This window comes from Lampetra fluviatilis, chromosome 27 (assembly GCF_964198595.1).
Source record: "Lampetra fluviatilis chromosome 27, kcLamFluv1.1, whole genome shotgun sequence".
NCBI lineage: Eukaryota > Metazoa > Chordata > Hyperoartia > Petromyzontiformes > Petromyzontidae > Lampetra > Lampetra fluviatilis.
In genome coordinates this window covers 6776845-6797244 of record NC_136301.1, presented here as the reverse complement: position 1 = coordinate 6797244, position 20400 = coordinate 6776845, and the positions used below count along the sequence as shown (strand labels likewise).

General features: G+C 48.2%; 1 protein-coding gene across 5 annotated transcripts in view; it reads left to right on the top strand.

The window, feature by feature from the left end:
• The window catches only part of DAGLA (diacylglycerol lipase alpha), a 103604-nt gene that overhangs the window by 34064 nt on the left and 49140 nt on the right, over positions 1 to 20400 (top strand). For all 5 annotated transcript variants that reach the window (XM_078869153.1, XM_078869154.1, XM_078869157.1 and 2 more), the window contains 5 exons: positions 5091 to 5192; positions 8817 to 8955; positions 10913 to 11000; positions 14877 to 15011; positions 17216 to 17293. In XM_078869153.1, coding sequence (XP_078725279.1) covers positions 5091 to 5192; positions 8817 to 8955; positions 10913 to 11000; positions 14877 to 15011; positions 17216 to 17293 — 542 coding nt within the window. The remainder of the gene's footprint in view (positions 1 to 5090; positions 5193 to 8816; positions 8956 to 10912; positions 11001 to 14876; positions 15012 to 17215; positions 17294 to 20400) is intronic.

Sequence of the window (20400 nt, the reverse complement as noted above, 5' to 3'; positions counted from 1 at the left end):
GATGCCGCTCGGATAGCTGGGTGATATGGGTAAAGGAGAATCTTCCACGAACTCTGTCGGGCCATGAAGGGACATAATGACAACATTATTTTTTTTCGGTAAAGTCACGTAGGTTAAAAAAAAAAAATGAAAAGAACTAAATGTTGTTGTTTTCATTTATTGTTGTTGCAATTTATTTAATAATTTTTTTAAAAAAAACTACTAAATGTAGTTTTTTCATTAATTTAATAAATTTTTAAAAAAAACAACTACATTTAGTTCTTTTCATTTATTGTTGTTTTCATTTTTTATTTAATTTTTTAAAAACAACTAAATTTAATTGTTTTCATTTATTGTTGTTTTCATTAATTTTATTTTATTTTTACCTACGTGACTTTACCGAAAAAAACCTAAGAGTATGAATCCTTGCAGTCACGAAAGCTTCAAATCGAGAAACAACTAAATTGCTCGTTAAGAACACTTAACGAGTAAACGGAGAGTTGAGGATCACCGTAGTCACCTAAAATAAAAGAGGATGTTCGATCCTTCGGGCCCAAATCTCGTTCCCAGTGCTTTCCCATCGGCGTTTGTTTGAGCCGACAAAACAACCGGGAGCGCCGGCAAATGTCGTAGCAACGCTCCGGCAGTAGCGACGACGACGCGTCAAGGGATACCACGTTAATAACGGAATGTTTACGTAAGCTTCTTGGATCTCCCGCATCGTAGATCATTTACGAAAGCCGCGTCTCTTAAAAAAAGAACAAACAAAAAACCTCAAGTGTTAAAATAATAAAATCGGCTGACTTGAGCCACTGAAGCAGCAATAACCGAATGAAAAAAACATGCCCCACCGAAGTGGGCAAAACCACTTCCGCGGGCGATTCGCACGCACAGGCACGCAACGTGACACTGGCAGCTGTCCATCCCGCATCGGATTTTATGTTCCTGTCTGGCGGCATCTAGGCCCGTTTATCCTTGTTCTAATCGGCACAGTAATGTAGGCGTGACATTTAGAACTTCATATTTCTAAAAAAAAATTCGTCATCATCATCATCATCGGGATCCTTGGGGCAGATAGCCCGTTGGTATCCACTGCACATTTTGTGCAGCAGACACCTACGGGCAAATCTGTCCTCCGCACCTGTAGCGGAGTGGACGCCTACACAGTGCCAAAATGTTTGAAGAAATACGGAGGCTATTGTATAGTTGCCTTTCAAACCATTCCTGCAATCGGGGGGGGGGTACCTCTTAATCTACTGGTAAAGATGGGAAAAAGACAACAAAAGGAGAGGGAGTTTCCTTGTACAAATGCCTGCAGTCTAGCTCAGCGCACCACTTCAAGATGCCCGCAGCCGCTGCGGCGGCAGGCAGTCGTGCGTGGCAAAAGCCCCGAGAGGAGAGGAGAAAGTTTCAACGCGCGGCAGCCCACAGCCCACGACGACTACGCTTGCGAACGCTCGGAGTGATCGCTCCGCTCGAACTACTTTTGCGTGTTCGAAATCCACATCCTCGCAAAGCTGGAGCTCGCCACGTACGGCCTTGTTTTGCGGCATTGTTTTTTTGCTTTCTCGTCTTCTTTGGTCGCGAGCGGGTTCGTGTCCTCAAAATGTTTGCCCGTCCTTTGCTTACGGAGACAAAGGCAAATATTTCTCCCCCCCCTCCCCTGTATAGTTTTTAACAAACAGTTGCGGCAAGTGTTGTTAGCGAGCACCTATGAAGGCTGGGACGGCACACGAGGGAGTGAGTGGTCAGGAGTGGAGTTTACACAGACAAGGCCCAATCTGTGTTACCAAATCAGTCTTCACATGTTGCAGACATTGGTATTTATATCGTCTTTCATTCTTTCCTTACTTCTTTCGTACGCCCATTTGAAAAGCAACTTACAAAACATGGGGCTGTGCACTTTGAAATCTAGATTGAAAGTAATTTGTTTCCCACCGCACCTCCGATTACCACTGTTGGCTACGTACGGTGCGAAAGAAGTTCAACATACTGCTTTGCATTTCCTCGTGATAAGCCACTTCGTTGAGCTATCATTCGTGATGGCCAGGTCGCTGCTGAAAAAGAGCCACATAGCTTAGTAAAATAAAAATCGTTTAATAGTTGTAATAGTTCGTTTTATTTGATGGATAGCCTCCGTGCCTCCTGTGCAAGCGTGCACTGGGCAGGGGTCCGTCACGTGGTGCACAGATTCACTTCGCCACAACAGGGCGGCTCTTTCATTGATACAAAGCGAATCCTCGCCACCGTTGTCTCTTCGCTGTCAGTCTGACCTCACGACCAAGCGGGCGACCGGACTGGCGAGTATTAATAAAATGTCATTATCAAATGTTTCCACCTCGTTGGGCAGAACTCCGTCGTGGACAATTTGAATCACAATTTAAATTAATGCAAAAGGATCAAATTGAACACAAATTGCCACCGTAAATGTGCAAAGCGCGAGGCCGTTATTTCCCCAGAGATGAAATTAGCATCCAAATATTCTCTTCTTCGTGGTGTAAATTTCCGGGCCCCGCACGTCAAGTCCCTGCATTGTGGACCGGCGGCACCACGGCGGCGTTGGCGGTTCGCTGCATGCGGCGCTCGTTTAACTCGGCCGCCTGAGTTCAATTCCCGGCCACGGCTAACGTCACGGATGACCGATATTTGACCCGATCACGAGGTCGCCGGTTTACCGCTCCCCCCTCTGACACCCCCACCCCCCAATTCACGCTGACCACCGTGATGAAGTATGGCCAGACGGATCCCAAGAGCCGGCACGACGGTGGGCGACCTTCGTTCAGCAGTGGCTTTGACAAAGGGCTGTAAAACAATGACGGGGTGAGATGGGGTTTCGTATCAACTCAACTATTTTTACTTTACCTGTTCAAGGCCCACTGCGGCCACAGAGTTATTTTTCAGAAGCGACCTGGCCACGAACGATAGCTCAACGAAGTGGCTTATCACGTTGACATTTATAGCAGCCAAATAAACGTGGGCGGAAAAACTGGAGGACCCGGATAAAAATCCACGCTGGCCACAGGGAGAGAGAGAGAGACATGCAAACTCCAAATATACAGGCATCAGGGTCAGGGTTGAGCCCACGATCTCTTGTAAACAAGGCGAGGTAATTAACATCTCGCCACCGTGATGATGAGCATGAAAGGAAAGAAGGGAGTCGAGCAGAGATGATAGGAATAGACACGAGAGGCCATGCTGCGTCTACTGTGGTGTCCCTAGCTCAGCCGCGCCGCGTTTTGTACGTAGTTGAACTTATTTCGCACCGTACGGAGCCAACCGTGCTGATCGGAGGTGCGGTGGAAGGGTGACGAACTAAAACACAAAAAGCACTTCCAAAGAAATGAGTTTTCAACCTCGATAAAAATAACGCGATCGAAGCCAAAAACCTTCGTTATGAATAATGCTGGCCGCGAAAGCCTACGTGCTGAACTCGATTTGAAAATGCATAGCTCCAGTGGCTTTCCGAATAGTAGCACAAGAACGCGCGTGTGACTCATTGTTGTGCAGCGAAAAGTAAGAGTCGCACAGCGCATGGGAATTTTCACAGTCGTCGATCAAGCTTTCGTCTTTCTCCCCGTCGCCGGCATTACCTTGGCGTTGCAAGAAATCTACGGATAGCAGCACGGGCAACAGGATTAATGAATAACGGGGGATGACGTAACGCGCGAGGCCTTTCGTTGTCATTATTAGACGCGCGCGCATGGCGCGCGGGCCAAAACGCGACCCCGTCGACGAATGGCAATGTAGCATTTAATTTGAGAAAGCGTTACGTACGGAGATGTTTTATTTATCCTCTCGCTCTCAAATTATTCTCGTCTGCCCCGCCCCCCCGCCGCTCCCCCCAACCTCTTAATTTACGCTCGCAATTTTACGCTTGTGTGGGATTGGCCTCGTTGCGCCCTGCGTCGAGATTAACGCGCGGCGAACGAGTTGTTGGGCGCGCGACTTCAGCGTTGCCCGACTCCGCCACGGTTCCGAGCGAACGTTGCTTGACCTCGTTTCTGCTGGATACAAATTGGGTGGGGGGCGGTGGGCGGTGGGCGGTGGGGCGGAGGGAGAGAGCGGGGATCCGTGGTGGGAGTTACCGAGATTGAACTTGGTGTCTGATCTGTCACGCACTCCCGTCTGCAAATCCACGGGGATCTGCAGATTACAGGGGGGAGAATCGTAGCAGCCCCCCCACCCCCCCCACCGCCTCCTCTGACCCTGCAAAGAAGAAATGATTTTGGGTGAGTGGGTGGATGATGGATAAAAGGATCTAAAGGTTTTATTTTGAATATCATATCATCACCCCCCCCCACACCGACTTTACGAATTGGCTGTGTCGGCTGGTGCTGGCGGGTTTAGCGACACGTTTTTATTTACGCAATCTTACACCCCCCCCCCCCCCCCAAAAAAAAAACCCCTTGATTGTGATAAATATTTGCCGCGAAATTCAACTCCACGTGTTGAACCCATTAAAGCGCTTGCCATGTTGTATAACTCGGCCCTTATTACGGGTACCACATTCGTTTTGGAGGCCGGTTTATATTTTCGAACGCGGCCGTGTTTTTTTTTCCGGCTTTCGTGCTCACGCCCCGTTGTCCCTCGCTCGGACGCGTCGGGCGGGCTGCCGGCGTGGGGACGAGCGAAGATGCTCGGCCCCGGCCAGAGGTCGCAAACGGGTTTTGATTCCTTACCCGTACCCGTACCCGGCCGCACCAGGGTCGCAAACGGGTACCCTACCTGATACCCGGCCGTATCCGTACCCTACCCGCACCCGGCCGGGTACGGGTAGGGTACGGGTATCGGGTACCTGATTGCGACCTCTGGGATGAAGCCATGTTGCAGGCGCGGGTGGGTTGATTCTAGGAACTTGAATTGTGAGAAGAGACAAGACGTTGGAAAATGAGTGACAAACGGTTACTCACCAGTGACTCACGGCCTACCCGTACCCGTACCCGGCCGCACCAGAGTCGCACACGGGTACCCGTACCCGTACCTGGCCGGGTACGGGTAGCCGGGTATCGGGTAGGGTACGGGTATCGGGTACCCGGTTGCGACCTCTGGCCCCGGCCCTTTGACGTCTGATTTCCGCCCCGCCCCGCCCCGCCTGCCCGTTTTCGTTTCAGCAATTCTCGTTGTGGAATTTGTCTACTCCATCGTCGGCGTGGTGTGGATACTCACATACTACTTTTCCTGCGACGACACCGTGGCGCGCAGCGTCACCGCCGGTGAGTGAATCGGAATATTTGTTGTCTTCATAATTAAAACTTTTTTTGGGTTAGATCGCGTAAGTGTAAACGTGTCGTAACCCTCCACCACCCGACACGGCCAATTAGTAAGGGATTTGTCACGTAAATTACCAGCGAAACGTCGTACTCAAATTGTAAGCGGTGTGACTTTACTTTCCAACACACCGGTGGGCTGAAGTAGTAACTGATTGGCGTTTTGGTCACATGACAAACCCCTTACTAATTGGCTGTGTCGGGTGGTGGAGGGTTACGCCACGTTTATACTTGGGCGATCGAACCCAAAACACCTTTTACTATGAATAATATTGGTCGCGAAAGTGTCCTACGTGTTAAGCAGATTTATTGTTTACTTGGAGGAATTCGATGAGCTATGAAGGTCTACAGCTGTCCAGTAGGGGAATAGGGTCCGAACGCTACAACAACAACAAACGGTGCGAAAACACGACAGGAGTGCAAAGTACAAGAAGTGCGTGGGGAGGGGTCAACTTTTTTTTTTAGTTCGCTTGTCATAGGATCCATCGATTAAAACCAACGACAATTAGCATTTTTTACTCTCGCGTTGGGTTCAATATTTTAAAAAAGGTGTGCGCATTTATTTCACGTCGTTATCAACATCAACCGTGATTGCAGATTCTGCTGATTGAGAACGCATTCATATTTCCCGTGTCACAATCAGAATATGTATTGTATACGGGAGGAATCCGATGAGCTACAAAGCTCTGTTTCACAGGGGTAGGATGAAGCGGGAAGCTCACGGTGGGGAGAGACCGGGTGTGGAGACAGGGGTAAGATGAAGCCGGGCGATCGGAGTCGTTGCTTCCGGCGGGGGAGAGGAGTGTACCGTGCCATCGCGAGCTTGTAAGGGTTGCTGACCCCGTGCCCATAGCGGACATCTGTTGAAACGGAGCTCCATGGCTCGTCGGATGCCTCCGGCAGACTAAATAAAGATTCCGACCCCGAAAGATTCCGAGGGGTTGTCGTCGGTCACGAGATGGTCAAGTGTACGCCACGTGGGCAGGAAGCGGGTGATGTATTATCTCGGTGAGGCAATAGCTGCAGCAGTTGACGCTTAAGCGCCAACGCTAACGAACACCTTCACGGGAAGTCTCAGCGGGGGGGATCGGTGTACGATGAAAGTGCCCCGACACCCCCACCTCCTTCACCTGCGTCGTATTACTCTGATCATCCCCTCCTGCACGTGCACTATGCTCCAGAAACCTTGCGTCAGATCCCCTTGGTCGAACTCTGCTGAATGGGAGGTCGCTCCTTCTCTGATGCTGCTGCTGCCGCCTCTGTCTGGAAACCCCCCTTTTCCCTTCCGCTGTCTGAATCTCCAACGTCGCTCCCCCCTCCCTCCCGCCGTTCAAGCCCTGACACGTAACCCTACGGTGTATTTTCCCCACAGCAATCTCCGTGTCTCTACCGCTATGCCCTGGAGTCTCCCCCCACCCCCCTCCCCCCACACCCCCCCCCTCCCGACCTTCACCCTCTTCTTCTCGCCTCCAAAAATAACCTCGGGCAAAAAACCGAACCGCAACGAGCCCTCCGTGCGTCCCGTGAAAATGGGGTCGCGCCCTAGCGCGCGCACGTGCCTCGTCGCCGCCCTTCGCGGGGCTCGTCGAGATGCGGCAGCATGTTCTCAGACGCTCGCTTCGTCGTAGTCGTCGTCGCGCAGCGTCGGACCGGTCCCCGCTCGAGGGGGGAGGGGGGGGGGGTTACTCTTTGGTTCTTTCGGTAAAGTGACGTATAAAGATAAAATAATAAATTAAATAATAGAATACTACGACGTTTCGATTGCAACACAAGCAATCATCATCATCAGGTATAAATGAAATAGCAACAAAAATCTAACCAGAGAACTATAGACAGACATATAAGCAGACAGATATCACCAAGATACACAGAGAGAGAGTAACACAGGCACAGAGTGGGAGATCGTCTCTGTGGCGAGGCCTTAAATAGACAGAGGGGGGGGGCGGGGGCGGAGAGACGGAGGGGTTTAGATCGGGGTGGGGGGGGGTTGTTCGTCTATCGGGTCCCCACTCCGTGCGACCCGTCGTCTCGACCCGCCGTCTAGACCTCGACCTGCGTCCCGTCGAGTGCTGCCGCTCGTCGTGGTACGACGGAGGACGGCGCAGGTGCACGGGGGCCCGCCTTAGCCGCTTGTCGCTGGGCCCTGCCCGTTGGCACCACCCAAGTTCACTCTCATTAGCGGGGGGTTCATCACTGATAATGTGGTTCGGGTTCGCCCCCCCCACATAACAGCTCTACTACCCCCCCCCCCCAATCCTCGCCCACCCACCAATTTTAAGAAAAGCTGGAGACAGGCTTGATGTGCGGATATGCACCCAGCCCGGCACGGGCATAGCGATGACGTTACCAAGAGCATCAGATGCTGCTCGTCAGGGTTTTCTGCATGTCAATGAAGGCGTGCCGATGTTATGTAACTGTGTATTGTGCCATCACAAAAAAAACGTTGCGTGTACATACTTGTGGTCCTTTTGGAATACGAGTTGTCTTTTATACTGAGTGTGTTTCTTAATCGTCCATACAGTTTCGATTTAAATCTTTCGTGACTGCAGGGATTCATCTTCTTGGTTCTTTCGGTAAAGTCATCACGTAGAAGGGAAATAATAGAATAATAAAAATAAAACATAATAAAATCATTCTCACGACGTTTCGGCCACAACGCAAGCAGCCGTCCTCAGGTGAAGAACAGGTCTGTCGGATAGACAGCATCTGAAGTTTTGAGTCTGGTGGTGTAAATGTAGCGCCGGTGAGAAAATCAAATAGAATGCAGCCGATCTCATTAGGCCTCTGAAACCTAAGCGGGTTTGAGCCTGGGTAGTGTTTGGATGCATAGAGCAGCTGCTGTAGGCTGCCACAGCAGAGTCACGTTGTCAGCAGAGGGCAGTGCGGCGAAAAACCCATTGTTGCCGCTGTACTTTGATTCGGTCTCTATGCTCCCCCAGATTCATGAACTTGCACTGATCGACACGGCGTAGCACGGGGAGGTTCTTACCCAGCAGTGGAATGACAAACGGGGCTGTACGTGTGCGCACGCGTACTAAACCGTCAGTGGGCCAAGTTAGCACGCTTGCACGCGCGACGGGGAGAGTGTGCGAGTGTGCGGCAGCGGAGAGAGAGAGCGTGACCGCGATCGGAAGACCCGCACGGCACGCGGGAGCCCTTGGCCTAGTCGGTGGATTGACCAGAAAGGGCTGAATTGTATTTTTTTATCTTCTTGGTTCTTTCGGTAAAGTCAGGTAGAATTGAAATAATAAAATAATAAAAATAAAACATCATAAAATAATTCTCACGACGTTTCGGCCACAACGCAAGTAGCCGTCCCCAGGTGGGGAACAGGTCTGTCGAGGAGATAGTCTGTCGAAACGTCGTGAGAATTATTTTATTATGTTGTTTATTTATTATTTTATTATTTCAATTCTACCTGACTTTACCGAAAGAACCAAGAAGATGAATCCCTGCAGTCACGAAAGCTTTAAATCGAAATGTATTTTTTGAGTGAAGTTGGCATTCGCACACGACTCCCCCCCCACCCCCCCACCACACGCTTGCCATCTGCGTCCCTTCTTTTGGCAGGGATCGTGACGTGCAACTGGTTTGTGATCATTGGAGTGTGCATCACGCTCACCTGCGTCTTCGACAGCACCGGCAGGACTTTCGTCAAGCTGCAGGCCAGGAAGAGCCGGCAGCGGTCTCTCACGACCTTTAACCTTCGGTGAGAATGTTGATTCCCTCCTCTGGGCCGGGATGGTGTGGTGGTGTGTGGGGTTTGTGGACCTATCTCTCCAGCTGTTTTAGCAGCGCCCTGCAAGTCCAGCTGTTTTAGCAGCCGCCCCGGGAAGTCCCGCAAGCGCGCAGCCGGAAGGCAACTTGGGTGCCGTGTTGAGTGCGGAGCGACTGATTTGTCGATCGCGGTCGGGGTCGAGAAGAAGCCATGGGCCGATGCTGTCACGCCACGCTTCTGCGTTTCCATTGTGAGGCAGATGGGCGCAGCGGCGAGTGCTCCGTTATCCAACGCTGTGGTGTCTGGTGGTTGGTGGATCACGCAGCTCTGCCAAACTGCAAGGTGGCCACGAAGATAGGCAGCATAGCACATGGGTTATATAATCCCTTTGTGTGTACCTTTTGACTAGTTTCACAATTGATGACGAGCCACGGTGCGGTGGTGGCCACGGTGAAACGCGTGTGTGCCACCATCTCAAGGGATGATCTGGGTGAAATATTTCAGTGAACGAATAACAATAACTTTTTTAAAGGACTGAGAGTGGCACGAGCTTGCAGTTTCAGGGGCTGCACCTTTCCCCTTTTTACGGCACCTAAGCTTGGAATGACGTTGAAATCCCGCTTTTTATTTTCATTCGACTCGCTCAATGTTTTCCGTAATCCTGGGCGTCTCCACGGACAAGCAAACGTCCGATTTTATTTTATTCATGAAACCCCTGAAGGCGCAGGCAGGAGGGCCGGCGCTGAAACTACCTCCCCCACCCTCCCACACTTCCTGGCGACGGTGTCGCAAGCACGCGTGATGCGTGCGTGACCTCACGCGCCGTCTCTACTCGGCAAGCAAAAGGGAATTAGGCGAAAGACAAAGACTCCACGCGATCCAAAATGCCACCGCCAGACTTCTCGCCCACCCATAAAGACAAAGGTCCCCCGTATAGCCTGAACAGACTGTTGGGGCAAGTGCTGTTCGCGGGTAGCAGCGCCTATGATGGCCGGCACGGCACGTGAGGGGGGAGGGTGGCCAGCACCACGCCTGACCGCCTTTGTCTCCCGAGTGGCGATGTTTACACATTGCACCAGGTACACATTTGAGGCTCAGTCGACCTAGGGGAGGCCCAGGACCGGTTCAGATAATCGTCACTGGTGTTAGCCGTGAGCAGGGAATCGAACTCGGGTGGCCGGGTTTTGGAGCACAGTGCGCTAACCACTACGCTACCGCTCACCTCAAAATGCCGATGCCAAACTTCTCACTCACCCACACACACAAACGAGTTCACGTTACCCCAATATTCCAATCCCTCCGCCGGCTTCCAATCCATTCCCAGACAATTTTCAAGATCACACTCACCGTGATCAAAATCTGCCTCTCTCCGTTGCATGTATGTATGTATGCTGAACTTCTCTCCCGCATCGTACGTAGCCAACCGTGCTAATCGCGGGTACATGCAGTGTGCACTCCGGTAACGCGTGATGTTGATTCTAAGTGTGGAGGGAAAAACCGGAGGACCCGGACGAAAATCCCTGTATGCCGGGCGAAGTTGGTTAACATCTCGGCACCGTGGCACGGAGGAAGAGCCTGAGAGGATGACGCTACAGTGAGGGAAAAAAGTATTTGATCCCCTGCTGATTTTGTACGTTTGCCCACTGACAAAGAAATGTTGTGCAGAGGGGGTCAAATACTTATTTCCCTCATTAAAATGCAAATCTATTTATAACATTTTTGACGTGCGTTTTCTGGCTTTTTTGTTGTTATTCTGTCTCTCACTGTTCAAATAAACCTGCCATTAAAATTATAGAACGATCATTTCTTTGTCAGTGGGAAAACGTACAAAATCAGCAGGGGATCAAATACTTTTTTCCCTCACTGTAGGTAGACGAGAGAGAGAGAGAGAGAGTGGGACGGTGCGTGTAACCGCACGCACGGTTTGGCGCGTGCTTGTGGCGTGCAGGCATCGGATGGAGGAGGGCCTCACAAACAACTGGGCGCAGAGGCTCAAGCTGTTCATGTGCTGTGCCAGAACCAAGGACACGCAGACCGTAAGTACTCCCCGGGTCGCCTGCCTCTGCCACGGTCTCACCCCGCTTCGTGATTACGAGGTCCGTCGGACCTTACGTTAAATAGTGGTTTGCTTCATAATAAACGTTTTTGGTAAAATTTTTACGACGTTTCGGCCACAATGCAAGCAGCCGTCGCTGTCTTTTTGACAGCCCTGTTCTTCACCTGAGGACGGCTGCTTGCGTTGTGGCCGAAAGGTCGTGAGAATTTTATCTTATTGTGTTTTATTTTTATTATTTCCCTTCTACGTGACTTTACCGAAAGAACCAAGAATATGAATCCATGCAGTCACGAAAGCTTTAATTCGAAACGTTTTTGGGTTAGATCGCGTTATTTATAAATGTGTCGTAACCCTCCACCACCCGACACGGCCAATCCGTAAAAAAAGTGTCACGTTGACAAAAGACAAAATAGTTCACTGCTTCAGCCCACCGGTGAGTTGAAGAGTGAATCCACAACATTTACAATTGTTGAGTACGACGTTTCGCTGGTAATGACATCCAGCATCATCGGGAAATTTGCCAGCATGGTGAAGCCCTCCACTTGCTCCCGGTCTTAAATAGAGCAGCAGCAGCAGCAGGGTGACGTCATCATTTAAGTGCTCTTCGGTTCTTTCGGTAAAGTCATGTATAAAGAGAAAATAATAAATTAAATACTAGCATACGACGTTTCGATTGCAACACAAGCAATCATCATTGTAATAATAAATTAAATACTAGCATACGACGTTTCGATTGCAACACAAGCAATCATCATTGTGTTGCAATCGAAACGTCGTATGCTTGTATTTAATTTATTACTTTCTCTTTATACGTGACTTTACCGAAATAACCAAAGAGTAATTCCTGCAGTCAAGAAATCTCCAAATTAAGTATCATTTAAGTGGTTTGCTGGCATCATCCCGAGGGTTCTCTGGGCTGACACTGGTGAGACTAGGCCATAAAGAAGGCTGTGTTCTGGTGTAGGCCAATCAGTTTTCAAAAGCGATGCATTTATTATAAACAGAGCATGTTTGTTTTCATGTTCACCACCAGTACTCTGTGTGGTTAATGCAGACTTGATTACTTGCAAAAAGGTTTCTCTTTGGTGTTTGAACATCTAAACACCTGTTTTGTTGCCAGACAGGGCAAACCCTCTTCTTATTTTTTCAGTGTTTGCTCATCTGATAACGCGCGTTTTTAAGTTGAAAGACACACACAGGATAAGCGGCGGTGCTGTGAGAAACGGCTCGTGAATCCTGCAAGGCTGGGGATGTGTTATGATTACTACTACTACTCTTGTTTTACCCAGCAATGCCTCGCCGAGTCTCGTGAATTTTTTTAAGAAGGGTCCACCTCTTCTTGGTGCTTTCGGTAAAGTCACGTAGAATGGAAATCATAAAATAATAAAAATAAAACATAATAAAATAATATTTCATTTTTATTATTTTATTATTTCCATTCTACGTCATAATAGTAGGTTTTTACCCTTTTAACTGGTACAAAACTGACACCTTTATTCAAGGCATCATGTTTGCAATGACTACAACACAAGTAGTCAAAAAAGCAAACAAAAAGAAGCAACTCTGATAAGGATGATAATATGCACTGCTTTTTTGACTACTTGTGTTGTAGTCATTGCAAACATGATGCCTTGAATAAAGGTGTCAGTTTTGTACCAGTTAAAAGGGTAAAAACCTACTATTATATTTTGCCACTGGTAAAAGAGATCTCATAGTGTAAATGCTTACCCCGAGCTCTCAATACTCTGATATTGCACTGTGTTTGAGTTGTACGCCTTCTGGTGTCATCTGGCCCTACACCAATGGGGACTAGGCTCTAAAGAAAGCCGTCTCGGGTGTGGGCCAATCAACTTCAAGGACAGTGCATATTATCATCCTTATCAGAGTTGCTTCTTTTTGTTTGCTTTTTTGACTACTTGTGTTGTAGTCATTGCAAACATGATGCCTTGAATAAAGGTGTCAGTTTTGTACCAGTTAAAAGGGTAAAAACCTACTATTACATTCTACGTCACTTTACCGAAAGAACCAAGAAGATGAATCCCTGCAGTCACGAAAGCTTTAAATCGAAATTTAAGGGTCCTCCTGCCAATTGTTTGTAGTTAGGGGGGGGGGGGGCCTGGGCGGGGGGGGGGGGGGGTGCAATGATTGCTGTACGTATAATCCCGATCGAGTAATTTCTGTATGTTTGACAAGGCACGTGGTGATGCATCAAGTAATATACACGCTTCGAATTGTGCATGCATGAACCGTTGATTAATTTTTTTTAAATATACGTTGCACGTAATTGCTTGACATGCACTCTGCAGACATTCACCCCTGGTTATATATAACCTAATAAAAATAAAAAGGTTACATCCACTGTACTACAAGCGATGAGATCAGCTCATGCGCAGGTGCTAAGTAGGATTGTTACAATTTAAAGCTTTCGTGACTGCAGGGATTCATCTTCTTGGTTCTTTCGGTAAAGTCACGTAGAAGGGAAGTAATAAAATAATAAAAATAAAACATAATAAAATAATTCTCACGACGTTTCGGCCACAACGCAAGCAGCCGTCCTCAGGTGAAAACCAGGTCTGTCGAGGCCTCGACAGACCTGTTTTGTTTTATTATGTTTTATTTTTATTATTTTATTACTTCCCTTCTACGTGACTTTACCGAAAGAACCAAGAAGATAGGATTGTTACATCGCGGAGGGCAGAGGAGCGACGCTCGCAACAACGAGCGAAGCGCCGGGTGGCTAAAACAACAGCAAGTTGGCACAGTAGGGGGCACAGGTGGTGCAAGCATCTGCCGGTCATATCTGTGAGTCAACCCATGGCACCAACTGGGTCTGTTCCGTGACCTTCTGCCAGCAGGCGTTCGATACGTCACGTGGCCTTAAAGCGCGCACAGCCTGGCACAAGCGCCATGGTGATGTCCCTGCCACTTAGTGGCGAATGGCGGTGGCTGTTGTTACATCTCAGGGCCGTGGAAACCAGTGGCTCCTTGGGGAGGGGGGGGGGGGGTGATGGGGGGGGGTATAATTCAGCAGTGGATCGATTGTGTCTGATGATTATGATGAAGGACAGTAGAAAGCCCTGGGAACAGAATGAATAATTTGCACCTGAAAGATATGGGGAGTGTGGATGATGCAGATTTGATCATTCGTACCTCAGATGGGGTGCTGCAGGTTTCATCAGTTGATCCTCATGGCGGTACCCTGGGGTACCAAATTATACAAAATGTCCGAGGCAATTAAAATTTTATTTCTGGGACACTTTTTTTTCCAGGGCTGTTACTTAATTCTGCGACTGGGGTACCAATCAAGCCGAAATCAGTGCCACTCTGCAATGTCGAAACGCCAAACATGAACATAAACACTTAACGCTTTCGTGACTACAGGAATTCATATTCTTTGGGTCTTTCGGTAAAGTCACGGTCTGTGAACCTATCTACGTGACTTTACCGGAAGACCCAAAGAATATCAGCATAAAAAATCCGTTATAGAAAAAGCTCGTCGAGATGAGTCGATTGCCGCATCACCGACCATCGACAGACTAAAAATACTGACTGCATCACGGACATGATGCGAGAGCCGGGGTACTTTGGAACCCCGGCGTACCGCCATAAGGTTCAGTTGTTACTCCTGAATCTCTTGCAAAGATGTAATTTAATTCACTGAACGTGCGAGAATAGGGCTTTCGCTCTGACCGGGATGAGTGCATGAATATTTGATAACGTCGGGGTCATTGTCGTAGCAAGGGTCAGACACGGCGAGCGCGTCGAAGCTTCTTCTGATCAGCAGTTCCCACGACTCTGCCTCTCCGCTCCCACGCGGCCGTCGCGTGACGCGTTTTCCCCACGGCCCCTGCCCCAGGACGCCTACTCCGAGGTGGCCGTGCTGATGGCCGAGTTTTTCCGGGACTTGGACATCGTTCCGTCGGACATCATCGCCGGCTTGGTGCTCATGCGGCAGCAGCAAAGGGCTCGGAGAAACGCGGTGCTGGACGAGGTGAGTGTGGGCTCCCAGTCACAATTCATACGGCTCTTACCACTGGCACATCCGAGCCGAGCCGGCGCGGGGCCTTCACGGTGCGGGTAGGTCTTTTCGGTAAAGTCACGCAGGCAAAAAAGAAAAGAAATAAATTGAATCGCGACGTTTCGGGCGCAACACAAGCGTCCTTCTTCAGGTGGGGACAACGTAGCGAAAGCACAAACGCTTAAGTGGGTCTCGGAGATGGCTGTGACGAGGGATTATATAGTCGCGGGGCCTGGAGGTTTTTTTTTTTCCCACTGGCAATTTACCGTGTCCAGCCGGAACCAAACCGTTATTACGCTTGGCCTCGCGAGACATTAGAATCTGACTCTGGGGGGGGGGGGGGGGGTGGGGGGGGCAACCAGGTTCCAGGGGCAGAGCTTGTAAATTTCGTCATAGGTTGTACGTATGTTTGTATGTTGAACTTCTTTCGCACCGTGCGTAGCCAACCGTGCTAATCGGAGGTGTGGGGGGAAGGACAACAAACTTAACCGCAAAAGCGGTTCTAAAAATATGAGTTTGTCAATCTGGATGATTTAAAAGTGTATAGCTGCAGTCGTTTCCTAATATCGGAACGAAGAACGTTCCAGACGGCCGCACAAGCGCTGCGTTGACACGAGACCCGACTCGCTCACGGTGCACGACAACGAGTGGCACGGCTCGGGTTCGGCAGTGGAAAAACAAAGCGGGCCTTCTCCTGAGCCATGTCTCTCTTGCTCAGTGCAGCTCCGGTGCCGTTTGTTTCTACAGTGGATGATGTTATTGATTTTCACCTAGGTGTATTTTTTTTTGCCCTATTTCTAATCTTGTATTTGTCCTTCGTGTTAGAAGGGTGTGATATATTCTTGTTTGTGACATTTGGTCGTATTTCATGATCAATCCTCTAAGTGGGGTGCGTTTCCCTGAATTGTTTGGGCTAATGCCATTATTATGTCTGAATAAAATCAACTTGGGGAATTTGGTTTTTCTAAACAAACAAATCCAGAGGCAATTATCCTCACAGCTGAAGAGCATGACCATTTGGAAGATCAGTTTTTGTGTTCTATCGGGTACGAGCCAAATAAGTCACCTTGACAAGGGAGACTTCAGATTAAATATTAGAAGTGACACAACATGGGAGGGAAAAAAAACTGATGTCAAATATTTTAAGTGCAAACAACAAATTTTAGAAAACCGGGGGAAACAAAATTGAAAAGGAAATTCAAGCTCTAGGACTCTTACCAATATCAAATCTCTGTGCAAGGAGTGGGTTCACCTCGATTTTCAAGCTTGCGTTATGCACTCATTGAATCACGTTTGTAAGAATCGCGTTTTTTGTGCGTGTACAATTCACGTAATGTGTTTACTACGTGACCTCTGCAGCAACACACTCGTGGCAATCGCGATCGCTGAAATTTAAAACAAATAAAATGAAAACGTGCTCTTGAATCGGATCGCAATTGTGAATCGCATCAAGTCATCAAATCGGTGAATTAATCGATAAAGCTTGTATCGTTTATATTTGTTTGTATGCTGAACGTCTTTCGCGCCGTACGTAGCCAAGTGTGTTGATCGGCTCAGCTTTGGCCACGTAACAATTTGACCAAATTTGTGACCTTCAAAAGCCCTCCTCCACCCTACACAGCCAACCAAACAAATGTAATTCTCATGCGTACAAGCGTTTAACAAATGCGCGTACATTTTTTTGTTTCCGCTCATCCATAACGGTGAGTTGAAGAACGATCTTCACAACCAAATCTCGGGACAAGACCTGACGCTTCGTTTGAAACTGCGTCATATGTCAGCCAAGCCTGGTAGTGCTCATTCAGACGCTGTCTTTCCGACAGACCTGTTCTTCACCTGAGGACGGCTGCTTGCGTTGTGGCCGAAACGTCGTGAGAATAATTTTATTATGTTTTATTTTTATTATTTTATTATTTCCCTTCTACGTGGCTTTACCGAAAGAACCAAGAAGATGAATCCCTGGAGTCACGAAAGCTTTAACAGGGCAGAATGTGTTTGAGCATTGGGCTCTAAACCGTTAGCGGAGCAGGTTACAAAGTGTGTGGTGCGGTATGGCGTGGAGTTGGCACGGAAGTGTGGGAGAGCAATGCCCTACGACGGTGTTCAGGCATGGGTTTCCTCACTCGTGATGTCTAACCATCGCTGCTGTCTCTTCTCCTTGTGTTGTTGATCTATAGGCAAACAATGACATCCTGGCCTTCCTGTCTGGAATTCCCATCGCACGGAAGACTGAGTATCTGGACCTCAAAAAATCTGTAAGCAGCGCACTCGATTTTACTTATTCTCAATCCATCATTTGCCACACGTTTTAGCGAGATGAGAGCCCAATATATATTTTTGTTTGTAAGACGCGCCGAGGAATCGTTAGTTGGCCATCAATAAAAAAATCGAATTTAAAACTATTTTGTCAATTATCATGCTGCTTTAACAATTTGCAAGTCCGTGTCGGTCATGGTGGTTGATTGAGCATACTTCACCGTTCTGGTGAATGCTGGTTGGTGAAGATGGCGTGCGCGAGACCAGTTCGGACACCGCTTGCCACCGATGTTAGCTGTGGCCGGGAATCAATCTCAAGTCGCCGGGTTCATAACACAGTGCGTTAACCGCTGCACCACCACTCGGTTACAAATCATTGTCCCCGACTGGCAGGCCAAGTGCCGAGTCACCTTGGGCCACACAGGGACAGGTGCCACTGGGGAGGAGGGGGCGGGTGGCTCACCATTTGTCTCGAGATGATTTCTGTGACGCAAGTCGCTTACCGCATCCAACGCACTCTCCGAGACGCTCCGGTTTAAAAGAGCATGCCGTCAATAACGGAAACATTATCATTGTCATCGTTGTAATGTGAAAAGTTATGCAAACTGGTGAATGTTTTTTTTTCTGGCTTCTGAGTCCAGCACCCGATGACCTGCGGTAGTGGCGATGTGTCGTGATCACTCGGCAACTGAGCTGCACTGCCTTGATCCCCCATCAGACTTGGCAGGCGCTCTGCATTTTTTTTTGTTATTTCACGCACTGAGATCACTTTAGCACTCGGGTCACCCTCCTGTCTGCCGATGCAATATTTACGTTTGCATTGAACATGCACGCCCATCATGACAGTAACAAATAACAGCCTCCGTAGCCCGGCTGTAAAATGTGTTGGCATGATGCCCTATACCTCTGAAGGGTAAAGGAATTCACAATAATAATTGTAGTGGTAGTGGCAAATCCGTGCACGTTCAGCCCTCTCATCAATCCAGTGCCGGATGAGGGCCTCTCTCACGCTCTGCGGGGTCATGTTGGTTATTTTTCCGGAACTTCAACCCTGGTCAGTGTGCGGGTTGGTGAATCTTCTTGGTTCTTTCGGTAAAGTCACGTAGAAGGGAAATAATAAAATAATAAAAATAAAATATAATAAAATAATTATCACGACGTTTCGGCCACAACGCAAGCAGCCGGTCTCAGGTGAAGAACAGGTCTGTCGGAAAGGTTGGTGAATGTGCGGTAAAACGTCGTGTAAAAGTACAGCACAACAATGAACGTTTTTGCGCCGCCCGTCCTGCCTGCCCGCCCGCTGGCAGTTGGACACCTCTACCCACAAGCCCCGTGGGGTGCGCCCATCCGAGCCTCGATCTATGCTCAACCCCAGCTTAGAATTTGGAGGTCTGACGAAGATCGCTCACATTCCGGGTGACTTGACAATGGTTTGTTTAACTGTCTGGAAAAAAAGCTTTGCCGCACCGCGATGTTGTATTTGTTTTGCAAAGCCCTTTCTTAAAGCGGCGTTTTTGTTTTGTGCGGGGGTTCGCATGCTTGTGACGTCTTTTAATATTGTGCTTTGTGTAGTCGTGAATAGCCCGGGTGAAGGTTTATCTTCTCTCTCGATTTCACTCGCAATTAATTTTCTTTGGTCACTCATGTTGGCTGCAGTTTGGCATGGAGGGGTGGGCCCTCTATTTAGAATAAGAATATTTATTGTATACTGGAGGAATCCGATGAGCTAGAAAGCTCTTTTTCACAGATGTCCAGTATGGGCGGGTAAGAGCTTTACAACAACAAACAATACAAAAGCATGATAGTGGTCCAATGTATAAGAAAGGTAAACGCATCACCGAAACACATACAAATTAATCTAAACCATCCCCATCCTACAAGGCAAAGCCCACTGAGGTATGAACTTATTTTTCAGAAGCGACCTGGCCACAAATGATAGCTCAACAATGTGGCCCATGATATGGACATTTGTAGCACCAAAATAATCCAAATAATCTTAATATTAGTGGAAAACTTTCATCAAGCAGTGGATAGACAATGGCTGATGATGATGGCAATGGTGCGTTTTGATGATTTTCTCAAGTAGAATACATATTTTGGAAGGATGTCTACATTTTACTTTGTCTTATAAAGTTTCTTAAAATATTTAAATCTCATGATTGGCACTTGTTCAGACAAAAAAAAGCCATAATTGCAAACCCTGCGATTGTCACACAGCTGATATATTCTTAATTGCTGTGGTGATATGGCATTGTGTGCCACGGTACAGACTTAAGTACCTCATCCCTATTCTTTCGGTCTTTCGGTAAAGCCACGTAGATAGATCAAAGAATAAAAAATAATAAAAATAATAACAATATCACGACGTTTCGATCGCAACACAAGCAATCGTCATCAGGTGAGAAATATCGCGGGAGAGCTGCTGAGAATATGCCTGATCCTTTTGCTTGTCGCAAATTCACGTGGAAAGGGTGGCTTGCGCTAAATGATATTCGCGCGCGGTGAGGGAATGAGATAAGCGGACAATACCTTTTATTGTTATATCTGTCCCTCCACGTAAAAATTAAAAAAAACATGGGTGTTTTTTTCTAAATACAACCCATCGGCCCACCACGGCCTTCTGGGAATGCATCATTTCAGCAGCGTTGATTCACTCAGTAGCCAAGCCAGAACGTCACGCCATGTGCATTCAGCGTACACACTGCGTAAGCTTGCATACACACTGCGTACGCTTGTGCGCAGCGTGCACCGTGCTTGCGTATGCAGCGTGCACAGCGTGCACTGTGTAACTTCAGCACGTTTCATTTTTGCAAGCAATTTCAATAAACCGTAAATAATCGATTCTCGCAACTTCATCAAAGTATCGCGCGCGTAAGAATAATTGTTTTCAATCGATGAAACGTGCACTCTACACACTCCGCTGATTTTGAAACACGTACATTAAGCCTTTAACTTGACTACGTCGCTCGATTTCTGAAACTGCCCGAGGTTGTTCCACGTTGTTTCCAGTTTTCTATTCTGTGCTGCGTTCCCTGTTGGATAAGCGACACTGTCAACTCTCATTATATGAAAACACTTCCATTGACGAGGTAGACAATTACATTTG